Source organism: Leuresthes tenuis, unplaced genomic scaffold (genome assembly GCF_036924035.1).
Source record: "Leuresthes tenuis unplaced genomic scaffold, fLeuTen1.0.hap1 SCAF_16, whole genome shotgun sequence".
Classification (NCBI taxonomy): Eukaryota; Metazoa; Chordata; class Actinopteri; order Atheriniformes; family Atherinopsidae; genus Leuresthes; species Leuresthes tenuis.
The window spans coordinates 25,658,980-25,682,067 of NW_027325370.1; the positions used below are offsets into that span (position 1 = coordinate 25,658,980).

Genomic DNA, 23,088 nt, shown 5'->3' on the forward strand with positions numbered 1-23,088 from the left:
GCAGCTAGCAGTTAGCACCTGCTCCCCTGTTAGCCCTCGTCTGTCTCTTGTCCACCTTGCAATAATTTTATTTAATTGGCTCCTTATGGCGATTGTACAGTGTTGTCAGATTTATCTACCTTGGAAACACCTTCAGATATTTTTTTTTCATTCAAAAAAGTATGGAATGACAAATCTAGGAACTTTTAAGACGAACATTAGATACTTCACAGAGAAGTGATAATAATATGTATGTATGCTCCTACAGACAGGATCTACCTGTCTGCTGTGGATACAGCTGTGCATTATAGTGAGTGAGAAGAACCAGGCAGGCTCACTATCTCGCATTGGTGCAATGCCAATAGCACAACAGGAACAGAGAGCAGCCCACGCACAGCAGCTGGCTCCCAACTAGAGAAACTGTTCAAGAGACACTGCCAATATCAATTTTCTTTCAGAGTTATCACTGTGCATGTAAATATAGGTAAAAAAAAACTGGATGGACACTGTCTTTAATTCAAATGGAGGATGATTTTAGATGACACTAGGTTTTAAAATCAGGATTTTATTAGGACACAGCAGCCTCACAATAATGCCTGGAAATGAACTGCAGCTGAACATACTAATGGGGCACTTATCAGTCAATGTCAGACTTGTTTTGCTGCCTGACAACAAAAACTGAAAATACTAAATGCTAAATACTGGCTATACTAAAATATAGTATATATAAGCACAGAAGGTAGGAGAGAAGCAAACAGATGTGAAGGGGTTAAGAAAGGAAGAATGTCTATATGACATAATGACATACGCTAATTAATGTCATCTAGCCATCTAGCAAAATTGACCTACTTTTTTATTGACTGATTTTTTCAATTGATTTTAGCTACATACTATATCATTAGCTGGAGAGGTTGTGTTCTTACCTGTGTCTCCAATGCTGCCAACAGAAGGGCTGTCTGTGGATGACCTGGACCCATCTTCTCCAAAATGGTTTCTAACAGTAGACGGCATGCTACCAACGCTGGCCTGAGGGTTGTATTGTTGCTGGGCCAGGGAATTAGGCCCAGATTCGTCTTCCTGATGCAGAGGCAACTCCTGGTGAGGAAGGTTTTTATGACAACTGGCAGGTTGTCCTCTGAAAGATGTGGTAGACAGGCTGGCCAGCTGCGGCTGAATACAGTAGAATGTGCTTTAATTCACAATCAACAGCACTATGGGAATTGTCATCATTCTGTTTGTTCGAACCAGGTCATATTTTTCTGTTGTTTTCAAGAGATGCTATGCATGACATACAGATTCTCTTTGTTAGAAATACAAAATTAGAACAAATGTCCATCACAATGTCTTTCAGGGCCAATTTGATGTTTCTTATCTAATCAGCAAAACAACAAGCAGTAAATGCTCACTGCATGCAGAAAAACATTCAGAGATTACTAGAATGATATTTTATCATCTTTGAGAGGCTAAATGGCTGTCATATTCCCATTTCTCATGCTATACTCCTTTAATTTAAATAGAGTTTATATGCCGAATCTAACTTGAGTAAGGATGCAATGGATCTTCAGCCGGATTTAGAAAAGCGGATATAATTTCCTCCACATAATTCTGTTTGGTCATGTTATAATGCTTCCTGAGTTATAGTCAAACCTAATTGTCATTCATTAATTTTGCCCTTAATTACTGTGTAAGTCACATTTGCCCATTCTTGACTATACTCTTGTCCAGATGAAGGTAAATTGGCTATGTAATCTGGGAAAACAGTCTGAATTCAAATAGGATTTTCCATATGAGTTTGAATACTCTTCAATAACATGAATTTAGATTGTCCTTCCTTTATCATAAGACGGGTTTATTTTGTACGCAAATGTGCCATGTATGTTAAATACTCAGCATGAACTATGGCTAAATAAGAAACAGAATAAAAAATAACATGTGATACAGTTTCAAACCTGGAGAAAATGGACCATGTGAACAGTGTTCACAGTATTGGATCACCTGGTAGTCATTCTTCCACTGCACTTCATGTTCAGGGCTCATCTGACCTATCAGTTCCTGGACTTTGGTTCTCCTCAGTGGATTCTTGGGAACCACAGAGGTGGGGTCACTGGGAGTGTAAGCTTTCTTTGATGGGTTGTAGTCAGCTATCTGGTTGGTGCTGTAGGCACGCCTCCTCAGTGATGTCTCATCAAAACCAGCTGTCAAAATTTAAAAAAGAAATAGTAATAGTAAATATAAAAAAAATGTATTCAAATATTGTTAATAATATTAATATACTTCTTACTAATTTATCAGCTGGTTTATTTCCTGTACCACTCCAGATGTTATCTTTCCCATGAAAACTCTTCCAAATATTATATTTCAAAGTGTTTGCAGATGGTCTTATTTAGACCATGGTCTTATTCAGTGAATGGAAATCACAGAATTACAGAACACTGATTTTACAGAGCAGCTATATGAAAATAAGGACTGTAGGCTTATGTCCATGAGTATTTTGGTGGGGTTATTCAAATTCAATTCAAGGTCTCAGTGTGGGTACTATAAATACCAATTTATAATTTCGTGTCAGTTGTTAAATTGACACAAAATTTGGTTTTAAATACAGAGGTACGCTGATTAACACACCCTTCCAATAGTGGAGCTAAAATGTATAAATCCATCTAAATGACTGACCTGATTACTGCATAAACTAGACCCAACTGCAGATACAAGAGCACACAGCTTAACATTCTAAAAGTAAGGGTAGTCCCTTCTTTCAGGAAGCATGAAGTTGTGTAAACTCTACATTCTTACCAATGAGATGTGGCTCAGTAATGACAGAACTGCTATTTATCATGGAGTCATGGTAGGAGTCATACAGGCCACCAGAGGGTACTTCCCTGTGGGACCCCTGACTGTCGACATCCGTCTTTGCCGGCTCCTCTTCTTGGGAGTGGTAAAACACTGAGTTGGCTGACTCTATAGAGCGCATCATGCTGTATCGCCTCCTCTTATCCTGTTGAAATTTGGAGTGGGGTGACACATCGACAGAAGTGCCTTTTGGCTATTTTGTTCAAACCATTCAAAAGGTTTGATTAAGACGATTATTATAAACACAGTCATGCAGTTCATTTTTAATTTTCAGCAGGTGACTTACAGATTTTGGGTTGTCATGGTAACGTGTGGTGTCGCAAACCACACTATAGCCAATCAGACTGTCTCCTAGAAAAAGGAAGGTGTTGTCCACTGCAGAGAGCAGCACTTCTTTGGTTTCAGGAAAGAGCCATTCAATGGAAATGTCACTGAGGACTGGAGACATGGTTTTCTTCAGCGACTTTATCATCTGTGGAATGAAGCAAATGTAAAAGACAACTTCTCTCTGAGTACCATAGAAAGAACATTTTGTCTGTGATATAAGACTTCCTAATTGGCATCAGTAGCAAACACTGTGCTTTGAAAACACTGCATAATGGCTCTTCAGTTGCCCTCAAAATAGTAGGCTGCCGTTAGGAGTGATACTCATAGCTGGAAATTAGTACCTTGGGCTGCACTCTCTCTCCATCGGCCAGAAACTCTGCTGTTCCTTTGGAAACTGTCGCCAGTCCCCCAACCAGCCTCCTGCAAGCATTCTGTCCTATGCCAAACGTGAAACATCTGCACAGAAACACAGATCCATTAGCAAGAAAACAAATGTCTTATTTGGCTATGCGCACATTTCATAGATAAATAAAAAAGGTGTATGTAGTTAAAACCCTAACATGGATATTCTGAACTGAGATTAATCCTAGTCTGAGTCTCTGGCTGTGGTGATTTGTAAGTATGGTGTGATAATGACCCACCAAATTCAGTTATCTGGGAGCAGTCATCCATTAAAAAGGGGAAGGTCAATTATTTCCAGAGTGACTCCGGACAGGGATTTCACTGGGTGAGATTTAGATGCAAGCTGAAAAAAGAGAATGATTTCCCAGAGCACTGCAGATCTGTGAAATCTACTCCCTCTAAAATGACAGCTGGGGAACAAGCTGTTTCTTATTTCTCTTAGCTTCAACAGAATTTTGATCATTCCATCTTATTTTGCAGCATAAATGTTGCTTCTGTCAGATTCTTTCCAGTGATTCATAATGTATGGCACTGACATAACAAGCCGCTTGTTTTTGGATTTTATTTAGAGAGGATTACAGCTCCATAGCAGGGTGTTGCATTTTAACTCCCTGACAAATCTCAGAAGTAATTATGTATTATCATTGCCAAGTTGATTAATTGACACATTTACTTTGACACAATGTATATTTTCTTTTATAGATTTTCTGCCACTGGGGTCACTGCAAATCTTAGAAACCAAGCAGCTACAATGTCTGCCGGCAGGTACAGTATGGAACACATTACCATCAATGATCCGAGACCAGAACGTGTTTGACAATAAACGTTGTTGTGATACAGTATTGGGAATATTCCTAACAATGTAACTCATTGATCTAACTCTAAATGTGTTAACAGTAATACTTGCCTGATGTAGCGTGCGTGACTGCGAACCAGATCGATAACTTTGCCCGTGTTGCTGACGGCCCCGTCTGTGAGCAAGAACAGCAGTCTGGGGTGTCCACTAAACATCGGCTGCCTCACGATCCAAGTGAGCGGTGCCAGGATGTTGGTCCCCCCCATGTCAGCTCTGATCTTTCTGACATATTCACAAGCCAGGGCCAGGGCCTCCTGGATCATGAGGATGAAAAGTTACAAGGTCGCCATTCACTAGAGAAGCTATTCTGGAGTAATCTTTTGAAAATATTACAAATGAAAAAAAAAAAGAAAAATTAAAGCTACAAGCAGCAATGATCGGGCCCGAGCACATGCGCACATCGAGGTGCGTACAGCACCAGGCCTGATGCGCGTGGCAAAATTGGTGAGTTTTTGCGCACGGGAAAGCACTGAAAAATGCGATCAAATTACAAATAATAATAATAATAATGATAATAATAATAACAATAACGCCTTGAATTACAATAGGGCTTCGCTGCCTTGCAGCCTGGGCCCTAATAATAACAATAATAATAATAACGCTTTGAATTATTATATTATTATCATATTATATTATTATTATATTGCAATTATTACAAAAGGGCTTCGCTGCCTTGCAGCTCGGGCCCTAATAATAATAATAATGCCTTGAATTACAATAGGGCTTCGTTGACTTGCAACTCGGGCCCTAATAACGCCTTGAATTACAATAGGGCTTTGCTGCCTTGCAGCTCCGGCCCTAATAATAATAACACCTTGAATTACAATAGGGCTTCGCTGCCTTGCAGCTTGGGCCCTAATAATAATAACACCTTGAATTACAATAGGGCTTCGCTGCCTTGCAGCTCGGACCCTAATAACGCCTTGAATTACAATAGGGCTTCGCTGCCTTGCAGCTCGGGCCCTAACAACGCCTTGAATTACAATAGGGCTTTGCAGGTTGTCATGGTAACGTGTGGTGTCGCAAACCACACTGTAGCCAATCAGACTGTCTCCTGGAAAAAGGAAGGTGTTGTCCACTGCAGAGAGCAGCACTTCTTTGGTTTCAGGAAAGAGCCATTCAATGGAGCCAATTAATCGGACAAATTTCCAATGACTGATTAAAGCAAGTTAACTAGGCTGAGTTGTCTTGCCAGAAGGTGGCAGTATAGCTTCTGTTGCTAGTGGCTGTAATTCAGTACAAGAAGTAGTTGCCTTTTGTGGAAAGAAACCTTAAGGAACAACAACTGTATTGCACATTCATTAGAATAAACTGGAGTGAGCTCTTCTTCGGGAGTTACTTTCATCTCTGGAAATATCTTGGACATCATATCCTATACGGGAAGACACCTCTCAGTCATTTTTGTTTGTAGGCTCAGACCAACTTTATTTTCATTGCCAGGTCTGACTAAGTTCACAAAGTTGGATCAAAAATGCTTCTCAAGCAAGCATATAAACATTTTTGTTCACAAATGTTTTTCTTTTTACTTTCTCATTTTATCATCTCCACTAACCTCTTCTCATTCACAGCTTCTAAATGTAAATCAAAGCTGGCAATAAAATCCCAGCAACTGACCCAAGATAATATAAACTCAACTGAGGAAAGAATTTTAATTTTATGCAGACGGCAATAAATTAAACTGTGCAGTACAAATGATAATTAGATCATTAAAACAGCCTAAAACACTTCACAGTGTGAAGCAGTAACAAAATGCTGAAGTGTACAAACCAAAATTTAGACAATTGAGATAAAAAAGAAAAGAACCCCTCTTACTTTGAAACTATATTCTTTCTTCTACTCTCTCTATTACTGCTATACATTTTAAATTCCACTCACTGCAACATAATTGTTTTCAAGGGAAAAAGCCCAAGCAGAAGCATGGGATTTTCTTGTCTAGGAAAATCTAGGCTGAATTACAGAATCCTAAATTTCTCTACTTAGAACAAGATCTAGATAACTTTCTGTGAAACAACTTTATATCAGTAAAATTGTAAAATAGGGCATAATTCTCCTACAATTTCTTGTGGCTGCAAGTTTCAAAGTGATGCTCAGTTAATTTTATCCAGCCAAGAACATGGAATCATGTGGATGAATATTATTTTAAACTGCTGATGAGAACAATACATTTCACGTTCATGTCTTTTTGTTTCCTTTCTTTTTTTTACCAACCTTGACAATGAAGTAATATAGTATTATTTTATATAATATTTTAATAGGAATATTATACATTTATATATAGTTATGACCAGAAAACCTTCTTCTTTTGGCGAGTCTCCTGCATTCCTTTTGGGTTTACAGTTTACAGTTTCAGTTTACACTTTAAAGAGGTCCTATAGACAGATACACCAGTGTCCTCTATGGAGCTTTACAGCTCCTTGAAATTAAGAGATCAGACGTTTTTTTATTGCCATGTACATGCAGGGAAATACACCAAATTTGTCCTCCACATTTAACCCATCCTCTGAGCCGGAAAACAAAAAAACCTAAACTGTGGAGAAAAAACAAACAAAAAAAAACCTGACTGTGACTATGACATTACATGAGCGAGAAAACTAATGACAAACCTGAAACATGAATGACAGCAAGGATTTTGCAGAGTGCATGGGGGAACCTGGAAAAAAATACTGAAGGGAGGCGGTTAGTGATGGAGTGCAGCTGAGGGGGAAAGCACAGATGAAGTGAGTGAACTTAATGACAGGGCAAGGGAAACCAAAGTAAAACATGACAAAACCAAGAACTAAAAACATAACAAAACTGAGCAGTTTAGAGAGCTCTTTGGTCTTCATGGTGTCGCCTGCTTTGTGGTGCATCCCAATTAGTCATGTTGCAGACTTTGAGAACTGGTGTTTATATACTGAGATTGTGGCACTTTGATTGCTCAAAAAAAATATACATTATTTAACTAATTCTGTGGCTTCTAAAAGTAATTGGTAGTACCAGATCTAATCTGGAAGATATGTAAGGTCTGAGTTTGCTGGGTTGCCCTGTAGTGGAAAACAGGTGTAGTACATAGGCAAGTACATGCACACTTATATTGACAATAGAGCCTGTAGCATATGTAAGCATGAGGTAAAAAGGGAAGTGTATTCTGGCATTAAGATAATGAAAACTGCGTTGATGGGTCAAGGTGTATTTCAGTCAACAGGACCGAGCAGAAGGTTCAGCGACGATAACAGACTGGTTGGAAATGACAGCACCAAAAGAAGATGGTTATCACAAAATTTGGCTTTACTTGTGTATATTGTCAGAAAGGGGTAAAATCTATCTTCATATACATATAGTCAGCATTCTGTTACTCCCACTTTTACACCCAACAGACAGATTAAACTGTGTGGCTGTGCAGAGTTGTGCTTCTCGTGACCATACACTGTATCTAAAATTGTGGGTATTCACTGGATAAACTGCATGAGATTCTTGTTTCATTATTCAGAATGGCTTTACCTCCTCATAGTTCTGGCTGGTTGTGAACAGTGATTTAAATGTGGATCCAAACCCAACAACGTTGAAAAGGCAGCCAGGCACCAGGCTCTTGAGAATAACCACCATGGCATCCTGAGAAGAAGCCCGACAGCAGATTTAGGTCCCAAGCAATGACTGTCATAACTGAGTAGCAAATTATCTCTTAGAAAACACAGTATTATTTCATCCACCACTGCCTCCTCTACAGCACATTGTCAGCTTCTAAAAGAATACAACTTATTTCAGCTTACATTTAGATGAACAACATACACTGCAGAACATGCACAGTCTCGAATAAATATATGTTCAGGTGTGTTAGGAAAGTCATGCCCTAGTTTTTTTTTTTTTTTAAGGTATTGAGTAAAAATCCTTGAAAGATCCGTGGTAAATAGTCATCAAATCCCTATTACACTCACCCTGACCATAAACCCAGCCTCTGTAGTATATGACAAAACCAATAAAAGCCTGCATGTCAGTCTCAAAAGAACACCAGCCAGCATCACTGAACGGGATCAGTATACAAGCTGTACAAAGATTTAAAGAAAAAGAAAAAAATCCCTGACTCAGCTCCGTGAGTATTGATGGAAGTTCACATGAAGTCAGATAAGATCTCAAAGACTGTCTAAAACCTAGCAACCGAAAAATGCTTGCTGAATAGTGAATAATTTATCTAATCAATATTCTTGTGTACCTGCCATTCCCACAGTTAGCTGATCACATCTGCAATCCCTACAGAGCTCAGTATGACTTTGAGCCTAATAAGCAATTTTACAGTCTCATGCCCTCTTTATGCATGCACTAACTCTCGAATCTTTGATGTATTTAAGTGTCAACTAGACGTTTAAAAAAAATGTCTTCTTTTTTTTTCACAAAAAAAAAACAACTTCCTCCAAAACTATGTCGGTGGTGGTATAAAATATGCTGTGTTATTTATATGTAAAACATGCTTAAATGTTTGCAGAATACCTATATAAAAATGGGGCACAAGTTGAGATAAAAAAAATACCTTTACACGGTTGATATTGACTCCGCTCATGCTGCCACTCCGGTCAATGAGGAAGATAAATTCCCCATGAACTTTCCTCAGGTCAGAGCAGACAGATTTGAGGTTAGGACAAAAGTTCAACATGACCACAGGGTTGTGGAGGATGTCCTTATGAAGCCGCCTGTGAATTATATCTACCTATAACAACAAAGCAAAGGCATGAAATTAAGGAGGATTTGTCACCATGAAATAATCGACTTTGCAAGGGCTTTGGCTGACACAAAATTGACAAGTATTAAAGGTGACAAAGCGCAACAATTATTTTAGATCTGCAGAAAAAGTCCAGGCAGAATGTGCCTTGCCTTTGGAGTGTTACCATAGAAACCCATTTTTATGGTTATGTGCTTCTTCTTCTCTTGTTTAGGTCTGCTGGTCACTTTAATAACTCATCATTGCTTGATGTGTATGGACACATGTAGGGATGTAACAGCCCCAGAGGAACTAACTGGCGAAGGACCAGTAAAGTCCTTCATATAGTTAAATATGAAAGCCCGGTATATGTTCTTTTACAAGTTCATAAGTTTATTTATGAGTATCCAAAACTGTATGTTTATATACGAATGTAATGTTTAAAAAAACATCAAAATTTTCCTCAGACTCTACTGACTGGAGAAGTCTGGAAAATAAATTAGGCGTTTCAGACAATTAAACTAAGCCATTACAGTTACAAGCACAAATGAGCTGAGTTTCTTTTAGCATTCAAGCTGGCCATTTAATTGGACTGCTATCCTTTTCCCAGTGTACGTGAACAGGAGAGAAATTAGTTAATTAAGCTTGTTTTATAGTTAACGCGTTGCAGACGGCACGTGACGTCAAAATGTCGTATTTACGCCTGGCGCGCGCCATCAAAAGTTTAAAATTTGTAACTTGGCGCACGGAGAACGACAAAAACCGGATGGACCGATTTCAAAACAGGCCCAGCGAGAAGTGCATTTGCACTGAAACAGCACAAGCAAGTAAAACAGCAAACCGATCTATTATTATTATTGCATCCTGAAAGGCAACGATAATTCCCAAGTGTGTCCACTGAAGCACACTATGTCATAACAAACAATCAAAAGGTAACACAATACACTTAAAAGTCCTATAACAATATTCTAAGTACTATATCAGACTATAATGGTGATAACACACCTATTGAAATTTCAACTTCTGCAGGCTCATAAGGTATGCTCAGGTGAAATGGGCATCATCTTGCCTATTGAAATTATAACTTCTGTAGGCTCATCAACTATTATGTAAGCAGAGGTGAGAATGCTGATCATTGATGACAGTGCTACTCTTCCTGCTCTTGACAGGGGCATTGTTGCAACTACTGGCGCATCGACTCGCGCCACTATATATGGCCGGCACGACACCGTGACGTCATCGCGCGAGCCAACGCGGCAACCATACTGGGGCCTTTAGCCAAAATCACTGCAGACATTTTAAGTTACTTGTATGGTGATTTTGTCAGATGACACTGCAGTACTAAAATCAGGATTTTATTGAAGCAGAATGACAGTCTTGCTTTAAGACTTAAAGCTTTAAATACTTTAAGTCACTGGAAGTTGACACAGTCTTAACAAACTGCTTTTCTGTCACAATTTCTGAGACTTGTAAACTTGTAAGCAAGCTGTCTGACAAAAGAAACATGTATGAATGAGAGTAGCTTTTTGGGGAATTTGGCTGTATTAATATACACTTAAGTTTTACTGTTTTACAGAAAGATACAAAAATATGGAACTTTGGAGCTTGTGCGCAGAGGCAAGTTTTAGTATAATTGAACATATATGTGAACGTATGTATGTTCCACCAACATTATCTGAATGTGTTTGTGTGGTTTTGAGCACTTTGATTTCATACGATTTCAGCCAGACTGACTTGTTTACATGCATTTTAATAGTGCAGTTTTGGAAAGACTAACACAATAATTGCTTTTTTTTTTCTTCTAGGGACCAATAAATTTATGTCACTGTTAGGGGTGCTGACACTGTTAACACATTTTTCCATCTATTGTCCTTTTGTCAATTTGTGTTATTATTCTCCAAACTGTAAAAAAAAAAAGATGAATTAATCCCCAGTTTTATAGACACTGAGGAGCATGAGAATCATAGACACACTGTTACTTAAGTATTCTTAAAATATTTTTATGAAAGCACCCCACATGCAATATCTGATATAACAAACTATTAACTCCAACTCAATATACAACAATAAACCAATTGTTTCCAGCTTTTCTAGCCTCTGTTATTTACAAAAAACAATCACTTTTTAGATTTAAGCAAATTTTAAGCAGTTTAATCAATCAATGATATTTTTTGCTTTCTAAACTTACATGATTTAGTTAAAAACATGTTCAAATGATCCAATATATAACCAAAACATCAAACATTAAAGTCTTACAAGAAAACAGATTTGATTTTTCTGTCTCTCTCTGTTTCTTCTGTTCCTTTAATCATCTTGATGACATTTCAGATTGTCACTGCATACAATTATTAACAAAAAAATATATATATAAGCCAATTCTAACAAACATTTTTAGAGCAGGCAAGAGAACAGACAGTTTAACTCTCTGTCCCAGGCCCAACTGGACAAAACACTGATGAAAGGAGGATCCCACCTGATGATCCTAATTGGTCAGCACTGCTCACTGGTCTATATATGGACTATAGGGAATTATTGACTGAGTCTGGTCCATTTTTTCTTGTGTTTTCCTTGAATCTGGATGCTTGGTGTACACTTGAAGTGGTGTAGGAAAAGTTACTGAATTAACCTGAAATGTCCATGCTCAAGTTTTATACTGTGTTTACAGTGTATACAGTGAAAGCTTTGATGCATTTATACACACACACACACACACAAACTAAGTAAAAACATAAAGAATTATTAAGATATTTGATGCACAAATTCATCAAAAGTACTGATCTAGACAAATTTTGTATTTAGGGTAATAGCAGTTCAGTTAGATTGAAATTATTGTGATGTAACTATTTAGACTGGACGTTTATGGTCATACTACGGTCCTTAATCTTTAAAAATACTAACTAGTTTAGATAGTGGCCATCCCAAGCATCTCTAAAAAAAAAAAAAAATTTATAATACACTTTTACAGTAAAGCTATAGGAGACTCAAGTGATCTACTAGTTAGCTAATAGAAGTAGAGCTGATATCTTAGCTTTGGAACGCTTTTCAAATGATTTTCTGTGTTTAAATTAAATTAAATTAAATTAAGTTACCTTCAAAATACAATTTCAAAGATGGTGATTGTCATTTTATTCCTTATTTAGCTCAGTATAAATGATGTATATCCTAAATTGTTTAACTCAAAATAGCACGCAAAATTAATTCCTGATAACTACTGACAATAAGTAATCATTGAAATTCATCTTCTTAAATTAAGTAGTTAAAAAGCATGATGATGTTAAAAATCATATTTATTCTTTGCATTTTGTACTTAGTCTTGATGTGTTCAAATGTACAGTAATTTTTGTGAAATTAAATATCACTCAACCTTTTTACTCAACTTCTGCTCTCTGCCTAAATATATGTGACTATGAGGTGCAAAACACATTTCTCAAAACACATTGCAACATTTCGACAGAACACTTTAAAGACATTTTAGCAAACAACATTTCAGAATGCACCCCATTTCACAAAACAACAACAATGCACAATAACAGTTTAGAATAGAAACCACAATTCAACTAAAAAACAACTAAAAGAATAATGTGTTTAAGACAACATAACAAAACTAAAAACATGACATTTCACAAAAATTCCAAAAACATATTTTAAAAACAGACAAAAACATTTATTTGAACCACTGAAAACTTACTCACTATTTCTGTTATTAAGATCAGATTTATTGTTGTGCACATTGTGGCGACCCCTGCTGTTGAGGCAGCAGCCTTCCAGTGGGATTTAGGTTTGTTGATTGAAGGCACCTGGGCCTGGTGCCCTGAGATTACAAAACCCATTGTTCATTCATTCTCTCCCTCTTCTCTCTCCAGCAGATGTCCTGTGGTGTGGTAGGGCAGCCTCCGTGTTGACTCTTCTTTTTCCTTTTAGTTGGACGCACTTGACAACACACATCTCTTACACTCCACACTCATACACATCCTATTATCATACTGATAATACTGATGTTGACATCCCATCTGTAATGTTTGTTGAATTTTCGTTGTCTTATGTTATATAATAAAAAAAATGAAAAAGGTTAAACCTCTTAAAACAGAGCAACTCCAATCTTGTCATGGCCCAAATATATATATATATATATATATATATATATATATAATGGGCCATACAAACACACAAAATTTGGTATGGTCTGATTTTTGAGTAGCGAGAGTGAGAATCAAACCGCCAACCTTCTGGTTACTGGATGACCCACTCTAACAACTGGCCACAGCCGCCTTAGGGTTATCTCATCTAATATTTTGTGAAATATTACATTTTCTGAAATATTTCCATTTCTGTTCATTGTGTTATTAAGAGAAATGTCATTTATGTGTGGCTGTAGGCCCTAAATGCACCATGTAATACATAAAGCTCCCTCCCTCACCTGTGTGAATGTTGCCTTCTGGGTTCAAACTTCCGGGGTTGCCAATTCACCGTGTGCAAACGAGTTCATGAACGCCGCTCCTAACAACTCTTTAAACTCTTTATGGATGCCGGTTGAAGTGGCCTAACTCTCTCTGTTATAGGAGCTGCATCGTGGGCTCAAATTGACGCAGCCGTTTGTCCTTCCTTATCTGATTGACTGTGGTCGCTCGGAAATGGGCAATAAAAGAGAAATTCAGAGATTATCTTTTGGGTCAAAGATGTATTGTCTATACTGATAATAATCCTTTGAGCCATTTAGATTCTGCTAAACTGGGAGCGGTTGAGCAACGCTGGGCAGCCCAGCTTGCGTCATTTAACTTTGAGTTGAAATACCAGCCAGCTAAAACCCATCAAAACGCAGATGCATTGTCTCGTTGGCCTTGGCCTTCTCCACAGGAAGGGGCTTCCTTGGTTCCAGCTACTTCCCTCCCTCAGCCCTTGTAGCGAGCAGTGCAGAGTGACCAACTGTGAGCCATTCAGTCCTCTGTGACAGTCTTCTCACACTACACAACTGGTGACCTCCATGCTCTTCAGCGGGCTGATGTTGTTCTTCAGGAGGTAGTGGCCTTTTGACGGAGGAAGCGGCCCTTGCGTTACTCGGCCAGTGGGATTGCTTAGTTGAGCTGGATGGGTTAATGTACCGGCATGTGTTTCATTCCGGCGGCGGGGGGCCAGTGTACCAACTTCTTTTGCCAAAGATGTTCTCACCCAGGTTCTCCAGGAGCATGGGCACTGAGGGGTGGAACGGACTTTGGCCTTGCTGCGTTCCCGCTGCTATTGGCCAGGGATGTCACGTGAGGTAGCAAATTGGTGTAAAACCTGTGAGCAATGCCAGATTGCTAAAGATAGCCAGCCGCTTGCTTGTGGATTTATGGGCCATTTGCTTGCATCAAGGCCAAATGAGATTGTGACCATTTACTTTACTTTGCTAGGACCAACTCTGTACGGCCTAGAAAATGTCTTGGTGATGACAGATGTTTTTAGCAAATATACACTGGCTGTTCCGACTATGGACCAGCACGCTTCTACTGTAGCGCAGGTCCTGGTTACGGAGTGGTTTGCAGAATTTGGTGTACCGGCCACTTAGACCAGAATTTTGAGAGTACTTTGATCCAACAGCTCTATAGTTTGTATGGTATCACAAAGTCTCGTACCACGCCTTACCACCCAGCTAGTAATGGGCAGTGAGCGTTTTAACAGGATGCTCCACACCCTGTTAAGACCTTTGCATCTCTTACGGAGGGCCAGCTCGTGTTGATCCGAAACTTGGGCAAAGAGGGTCGTCAGAAAATTCAGGACTTGAGGAGTTCAGTGACTCACATAGTCATTCAGGCTCCAAGAGAGGGTGGTTTATATTCGGTGGCACCAGTTCAGAAGCAGTCCTGGGTAAGAAGGGTACATCGCTCATTGCTGAAGACCCTGGTTGGTGTTGATATGCCTGATCCTGCTCCTGTTGAGGGTGCCATTCTTGAGCCTCACTCCATCATACATGATTTTTCTTTGGAGGATGATTTTTAAAAAAAAAAAAAAAAAGTTTATTGATTTTTTTTTTTTTTTTTTTCCTAAAGCCATGGTCTCCGGAGCCGATTCCACCCACTGTACCTGTAGCAGCAGTGCCTAGCCCTGTTCCCGGGACGTCAGGACCTGTGTTGCTTCCCTCTAATGGGACCTTGAACCAGCCGACCTTATTTTTGGTTGTGCCAGCGACAGTCTGTTTCCAGTGAGGTGCCAGTGCGCAAATCAGCACTATCAACTGCTGGACAGCATCGTAACCTCCACCATCTTCCGAGCCCAGCATTGAGACCACCATCAAGTGCTGTAGAACCTTGCATTCCATCATCTAGTGCCATGTGTGCTGTTTTTAGTCCTTGGTGTTAGACAAGTTGGATCATCGTTGGGATGCCGATGCAATTTGGGGGGGGTGAAATGTGGCAGTAGGCCCTGAATGCACAATGTAAGTGCCGGTCTTCACTGGGCAGGCTGTTGGCACATAAAGCTCCCTTTAACGCCGCTCCTAATTGCTCTTTAAACTCTTCACGGACGTCGTTCGAAGTGGCCTGACTATCTCCGTTATAGGAGCTGCATCATGGGCTCAAAGTGAAGCTGCTGTTAGTCCTTATCTGATTGCCTGACTGTGGTCCTGCATCATGGGCTCGGGCTTGTCCTGCGTTAGACGGCTGCCCGTTAACTCCATTTGCACTCTGCATGCTAGTGCTACTTCGTTTGGCCTCTTCTGGTGCGGCCCAGCTGCTTGTCTCAGCGCCAGGACAGCTGTTGTTGCGTTCACAAGCCTACTGCGACTTGGCAATATGTCGTAACCTGGACTGGAATGACTGCATCTCTGTTTTACCATTATTATTTTTGATTTAGATGTATGTACGTTCAGGTAACTGAACATTTATTCGTTATTTTTGCTCTTTTAACTTTTCATTTGTCTTTGGCACAGGACACGGCCGACTGGTGGTGGTGTATTTCCAGGGTGGTGGTCTTCTGTTGGTTTGCGATATATTTAATTTTTGTTGTGCATGTTGTGTTGTGCTTTTTAGATTACTGCTCTGCCTGTCTTTGTACTCTGGGAGTTGAGCCGAAGAAACTATGCCCCCCTTTCTTTGTCTATCTGTGAAAGTATCTGTTTGGTTTTTAATTATGAGCCTTTTATTTTAACATTGATGAATAAACATGTCAATTGGATGAGCTTGTCTCGAGCCTCCTCTGTGGTGAATTTGTGTGCCTAAAGTGTAAACCCAGTTTGGGATTGTGGTAACAGCTTTGATCTATAGTCACCCTTTTGTCCTATCTCACCAATCCACATTCATCACCATACTGGTCCTGCCACATCTGTATTTCATTATGGATTTCTTCATTTCTGGATTTATGTAGTCTTTTGTCTTAATGATGTAAAATCTACTTTTTACCACTTCCAGACGTAAAAGAATAATTTACACTTTCTTTACTTTTCAAAACACTAAAGATATCAAGATGAGTGTCATACACAAATAATAACTGAAACAAACAGAAAAATACTAAATTCCACTCTGTAGTCATTTTGAAACTAATTTAGGCTGTGACTTTGTTGTAGATTGCATTATACTGCAACATGAAATATCACAATGTAGCCTTACAGAAATAGTCTTTGTTGCAGCGCTTTGCTTTTGTATCTCACCATGGAAAAATTAAATGGATATATTATTGTTCTCATCAGTTCAGGTACATAGGAGCTGATGTTGGCGACACTCACTTTTCTCTCATTGCTGGAGTCCTTCTTGGTAGCTTTGATGAAATCGCTCCGGCTGTGAAGATACTCATCGTACTCCTCCTGCGTCATGTCGCCATTCTCAATGAGCACATGTGGTTGATGAGGTTCTGAAGTGGCACAATTATTCAGAACAAAGACATCACCGTGAATAATGTCAGTGGCTGTAGAACTATAAGCTGACCACGTATATAAATGCAGTATCGCAACATGTGAGCTGTTTTCATTAACAAAGATCCCAAATATTTGTCTAGCCTGCTACAGGAAATAAGTCTTAATCAAATCATAGTATTTTTGTATGTGGTTTTGGCAGAGTACTAATGTGTACGATTATTGACCTCTGACTTTAAAATTTTTTATTTTTTATTTTTTTTTTGTACCTTGCTCTGACATCCATCCTTTCATCTACTGACTCAGTGGTTAGAGTGGGTTGTCCAATAACAGTTGGTGGTTCGATTCCCACTCTCACCACTCAAAGATTGGTGAACTGACAGCTGGAGGCAGTCCACCTCCTTGCCATGGCTGAGGTGCCCTTGAGCAAGGCACTGTACCACGCTTCCTGGGTGCTGTGAATGGCTGCCCACCGCTCCAGTGTATATGTCATCTGTCTCCATGAGTGTGTGACCCTGTGCATGTTTGTGTTCTACAGGTGCCAACCTGGATGGGTTAAACGTGGAGTAATTTTGTGTATTTCCTGTATCTACATGACAATAAATCTGATCTTAATCTTATCAAATCTTGTCATACTTTATGCAGCATATATCAAATATCTATATATTTCATTATGTGTATTATTAAAGTACCTTTAAAACTTAAGGGAATCTATCAGAAACTCTAAGTAGTGGCCATTTAAAAAAAAAAATAATAATTATGCTGCCAATATAAAATTATGTGCAATGCAAGTCTCCGCAGTCTTCTCCATCTCTCTGCACAAGCTGAACATCCATGTTGTGACTCAAAGTGCAGCACCAGTCTAAGCTGAATTAACTTGCCCTGCTCTGGCCACAGGTCTGCTTGTGATCAAAGGCCTGTCGCATCAGTGCGACCAGGGCTCATTCTGGGCTCTGCGAGAAACCAGCCCACACATTCTGTAGGTCAAGACGGCAGTAAGGGACAAAAAAAGAGCACCAGAGAAGAAAACCTTGCTAATTCATACCCACACAATGGAGTCTGACTTCTGGCATGTCACATATTAATAATCAGGGGCCTTTTTTCTTTACGAGACACTCACACGCACAAAGTACAAGCCAAATACTGTGTAATGAAAAGAGCCAAGAAACCGTTTCAAAATATTTTACAGGGATGTACACCACTGTGAGTTTTGAAGTTATAGACCTACCGCTGGGGTAGATGAGGATTTCGACCGGGTAGTCGTAAGTGTACTTGTCAGCCAGAGTGATGACAACGTTGGTGGCAGAGCGGGCTAGAGGGTCTGCATCAGCTCGGATGGCATGAGAAGGGCTCTCTACACCTACACAGAGCAGTAACCACATCAGATCAAGTAACAAGTGGCTCCAACTCCACTAATAACAGAAATTATTACTCAAGACTGTAAATGAGACTCGCATGTCCAAAAGATTTTAAATTTCAAGACAATTTTTACACTGATGTATTCAAGCAGTCATGCAGAGTCACCATCAAACAACTGAAGTCCTCAAATTGTTCATTTAAAATAGTTTCACTTTAGAGGCAGACAATAATTTTCCTTGTTGCATGAGGTACATGAAATTAAATCTATACCCCTGTCACTTCTGCAGGAAAAACATGAGGCCGAACAGAAGCCCCAGAGATTAGCTTAGCACAAGGGCATTAAACCAACCAATTAACACATGAGATAAAGCTTGTTTGGAGAAATAGCTCCTTTGTAGTATTTGTTGGTTTCCCAGAAATATTCAACAATGTGTCCATTATTCATTTTAGGACACAGGCATTCTGCTGTCTCCTGAGGCCGTGATACTGCTTTGCGGTAAGACGTATTGCATCACTTCCTGTTGCTTTGTGTGTGCACTGTGACAGTTCTCGCTCCTCTTGAACTACTAATAATCTGTTATTTCTCCCTATAATTTTCGCATCTTGCATAGTTAACTATATCCCATACTTGTTATATTCTAACACTCACTCTTACAGATCTTTATTTTTTATTTTTCACTTTTTAGCAGTGTGTCGGGTTCTCTAGCTTAGCATGGCTACCACTTATCTTCCTCTATCTCCTGCTTTCACCTGCTCCGTGTGTCAGATGTTTAGTTACTCCTCTGCCTCCTTTAGTGGTAATGGTACATGTAACAAATGTAGTCTTTTTGTAGTTTTGGAGGCAAGGTTATCTGAATTGGAAGCTCGGCTCTGCACTGTTGAAAACCACCCGATAGCGAGCCAGGCCCCTTTAGTCAGTGAGGAGCCACCTAGCGTAGCTAGCTCTGTTAGTCGTCCCCGAGCAGATCCCGAGCAGCCGGGACTTAAGAGTGGCTGGGTGACTGTCAGGAAGAGGAGTCATAGTCCTAAAGTCAAGCCCGTGGTTCACCATCAACCTGTCCACGTTTCAAATAGATTTTCCCCACTCAGCGACACACCCGCTGAGGAGAAAACCCTGGTAATTGGCAGCTCTATAGTCAGAAACATGGCATTAGCGACACCAGCGACCATAGTCAAATGCATTCCAGGGGCCAGAGCGGGCGACATAGAATCCTATTTAAAACTGCTGGCTAAGGATAAACGTAAATACGGTAAAATAGTGATTCACGTCGGCGGTAATGACACCCGGTTACGCCAATCGGAGGTCACTAAAATTAATGTTGCATCGGTGTGTAATTTTGCCAAAACAATGTCGGACTCTGTAGTTTTCTCTGGTCCCCTGCCAAATCTGACCAGTGATTACATGTTTAGCCGCATGTCCTCATTCAATCGCTGGTTGTCTAGATGGTGTCCAGCAAACAACGTGGGCTACATAGATAATTGGCAATCTTTCTGGAGAAAACCTGGTCTGATGAGGAGAGACTGCATCCATCCCACTTTGGAAGGAGCTCTTCTCATTTCTAGAAATATGGACGAATTTATTAGTCATCCAAAAACACTGCAGAGTTGTAGTCTTACACACTTCTCTGCGGCTTCCCACCTGATGCTGCCCCCCCCCCCCCCCCCCCAATCAAAAAACACAAAAGGAGCAAATCCTCTTGTGCAAAAAAAAAAATTTAAAACAAAAACTTTAACTGAACAAAAACATCAAACTATTAAATGTGGTTTGCTGAATATTAGATCTCTCCCTTCGAAGTCTCTGTTAGTGAATGATTTGATTTGTGATCATCATATTGATATATTTTGTTTTACAGAAACCTGGCTGCAGCAGGAGGATAATGTTAGCATAAATGAATCAACTCCCTCTGACTATTTAAATGTTCACGTTCCTCGAACCACAGATAGAGGAGGAGGAGTGGCAGCTATCTTCAGATCAGGGTTACTAATCAGTCCTAGACCCAAGATTAGTTTTAGCTCTTTTGAATCTCTGATTTTCAGTTTTTCCCACCCAAAGTGGAAATCACAAAAACCTCTTCTACTTGTTGTTGTGTATCATCCACCTGGCCCTTATTCTGAGTTTCTGTCTGAATTCTCAGAGTTTTTAATCACAGTTAGTGCTGAGTACAGATAAAGTCATTGTAGTGGGTGACTTTAATATTCATGTAGATGTTGAAAATGACAGCCTAAATATTAACTTTAATTCTATATTAGACTCTATTGGATTTTCTCAAAGTGTTCACAGACCTACTCACTGCTTTAATCATACCCTTGACCTTGTGCTGACTTATGGCATTGAGACTGAACAGTTAACAGTGTTCCCTCATAACCCTGTCTTATCTGACCATTTTTTAATAACTTTTGAATTTACATTACTTGACTACACGGTTTCTGAGAAGAATTCTACATATAGAAGGTGTCTGTCAGAGAATGCTGTAACCAGATTTAAAGAGTTGATTTCATCATCCTTTTCTTCACTGCCATGTGCTGATATGACAGAGGACGGCTACCTACATTTTACTCCAGTAGAACTTGACTCTCTTGTTGACAGCACTATAGCTTCAATGCGTACAACACTGGACAATGTTGCCCCTCTGAAAAGGAAGGTAATCAGTCAGAAGAGGTTGGCTCCTTGGTATAATTCACAACTGCGTGCGTTAAAGCAGAATGCAAGAAAGCTGGAGAGACAGTGGCGTTCCTCTAATTTAGAAGAGTCTCAATTAGTCTGGAAAGATAGTTTAATAACGTATAAGAAAGCACTTCGTAAAGCTAGAACTGCTTATTATTCATTATTGATAGAAGAGAATAAGAATAATCCCAGGTTTCTTTTCAGCACTGTTGCCAGGCTGACAAAGAGTCCGAGCTCTGTTGAGCCATGTATTCCTTTAACTCTCAGCAGTGATGATTTCATGAGATTCTTCATCAATAAAATTGTTTCTATCAGAGAGAAGATTAATGGAATCCTTCCCATTATTATCACTGATGTATCATCAAGTAGAGCAGCTTTAGAAGTATCTTTCGAACCTGAATTGTATTTAGACAGCTTCTGTCCCGTTGATCTTTCTGAGCTAACAACAGCAATAGTCTCTTCTAAACCATCAACTTGTATGTTAGACCCAATCCCAACCAGACTGTTCAAGGAGGTTTTCCCCTTAATTGACACTTCCATATTGGATTTGATCAATCGGTCTTTGTTGATAGGATATGTACCTCAGACTTTTAAGGTTGCTGTAATTAAACCTTGACTTAAAAAACCTACTCTTGATTCAGAAGTGTTGGCTAATTATCGACCTATATCCAATCTCCCTTTTTTGTCTAAAGTTCTTGAAAAAATAGTTGCAGTTCAACTTTGTGATCATTTACATAGAAATAATCTGTTTGAAGAGTTTCAGTCAGGATTCAGAGTGCATCATAGCACAGAAACAGCACTGGTGAAAGTTACCAATGATCTCCTCTTAGCCTCTGATAGCGGACTTGTTTCTGTGCTTGTCCTGTTGGATCTCAATGCTGCATTTGATACGATCGATCACAGCATTCTGTTACAGAGACTTGAACATGTTATTGGGATTAAAGGAACTGCATTAGGCTGGTTTAAGTCATATTTATCTGATAGATTCCAGTTTGTTCTTGTAAATGAAGAATCTTCCTCACATTTTGGCGTATGTCATGGAGTTCCTCAGGGTTCTGTGCTTGGACCGATTCTTTTTACTTTATACATGCTTCCATTAGGTAACATTATCAGACAGCATGGCATAAATTTCCATTGTTATGCTGATGATACTCAGCTGTACTTATCTATGAAACCAGATGAAACCAACAGGTTGGTCAGACTACAAGCCTGTCTTAAAGACATAAAGACCTGGATGACTCAGAACTGTCTGCTTTTAAATTCAGACAAAACTGAAGTTGTTCTCTTTGGACCTGAGCGCTTCAGGGAGAAATTGTCTAGTTATATAGTTACTCTAGATGGTATTTCCCTGGCTTCTAGTTCTACAGTGAAGAACCTTGGAGTTATTTTTGACCAGAATTTATCATTTGACGCACATATAAAACTGGTTTCTAGGACTGCCTTCTTTCACCTTCGTAATATTGCTAAAATCAGGAACATCCTGTCTCAGGGTGATGCAGAGAAACTAGTTCATGCATTTGTTACTTCAAGATTGGACTACTGTAATTCCTTATTATTGGGCTGTCCCACATATTCTCTGAAAAGCCTCCAGCTGATCCAAAATGCTGCAGCCAGAGTTATGATGAGAACTAACAGGAGACATCATGTTTCTCCAGTTTTAGCTTCTCTTCATTGGCTCCCTGTTAAATTCAGAATAGAATTTAAGATTCTTCTTCTCACATATAAAGTTCTTAATGACCGAGCTCCATCATATCTTAAAGATTTAATTGTATGGTATTTTCCTAACAGAGCACTTCGCTCCCAAACTGCAGGTTTACTTGTTGTTCCCAGAGTTTCTAAAAGTAGAATGGGAGGTAGAGCCTTCAGTTATCAGGCCCCTCTCTTGTGGAATAAGCTGCCAGTAAATGTCCGGGAAGCAGACACCCTTTCCACTTTTAAGATTAGGCTTAAAACTTTCCTTTTCGATAAAGCTTATAGTTAGGGATGGCTCAGATAATCCTGAAACATCCCATAGTTAAGCTGCTATAGGCTTAGACTGCTGGGGGACCTCATCTGTCACACCTTTCCTCACTTTGCTCTCTTTTTTCCCCCTGTTTAATTTCACAATTGATTTTATGTACATGTGACATTATTGTGGTTATTAACGTATGTTTCCCTGT

The 23,088-nt window shown here is 39.5% G+C and overlaps 1 protein-coding gene across 1 annotated transcript in view; it reads right to left on the reverse strand.

Annotated features, from left to right (window-relative positions):
* Positions 1-23,088, reverse strand: part of vwa5b1 (von Willebrand factor A domain containing 5B1) — a 41,356-nt gene that overhangs the window by 10,073 nt on the left and 8,195 nt on the right. Inside the window, exons 6-15 of the mRNA XM_072367764.1 lie at positions 18,134-18,265; positions 16,780-16,904; positions 8,916-9,092; positions 7,892-8,002; positions 4,463-4,665; positions 3,495-3,609; positions 3,113-3,298; positions 2,770-2,971; positions 1,975-2,174; positions 903-1,149 (exon numbers count right to left, since the gene is read on the reverse strand). Of these exons, the coding sequence (XP_072223865.1) occupies positions 903-1,149; positions 1,975-2,174; positions 2,770-2,971; positions 3,113-3,298; positions 3,495-3,609; positions 4,463-4,665; positions 7,892-8,002; positions 8,916-9,092; positions 16,780-16,904; positions 18,134-18,265 (1,698 nt within the window). The remainder of the gene's footprint in view (positions 1-902; positions 1,150-1,974; positions 2,175-2,769; positions 2,972-3,112; positions 3,299-3,494; positions 3,610-4,462; positions 4,666-7,891; positions 8,003-8,915; positions 9,093-16,779; positions 16,905-18,133; positions 18,266-23,088) is intronic.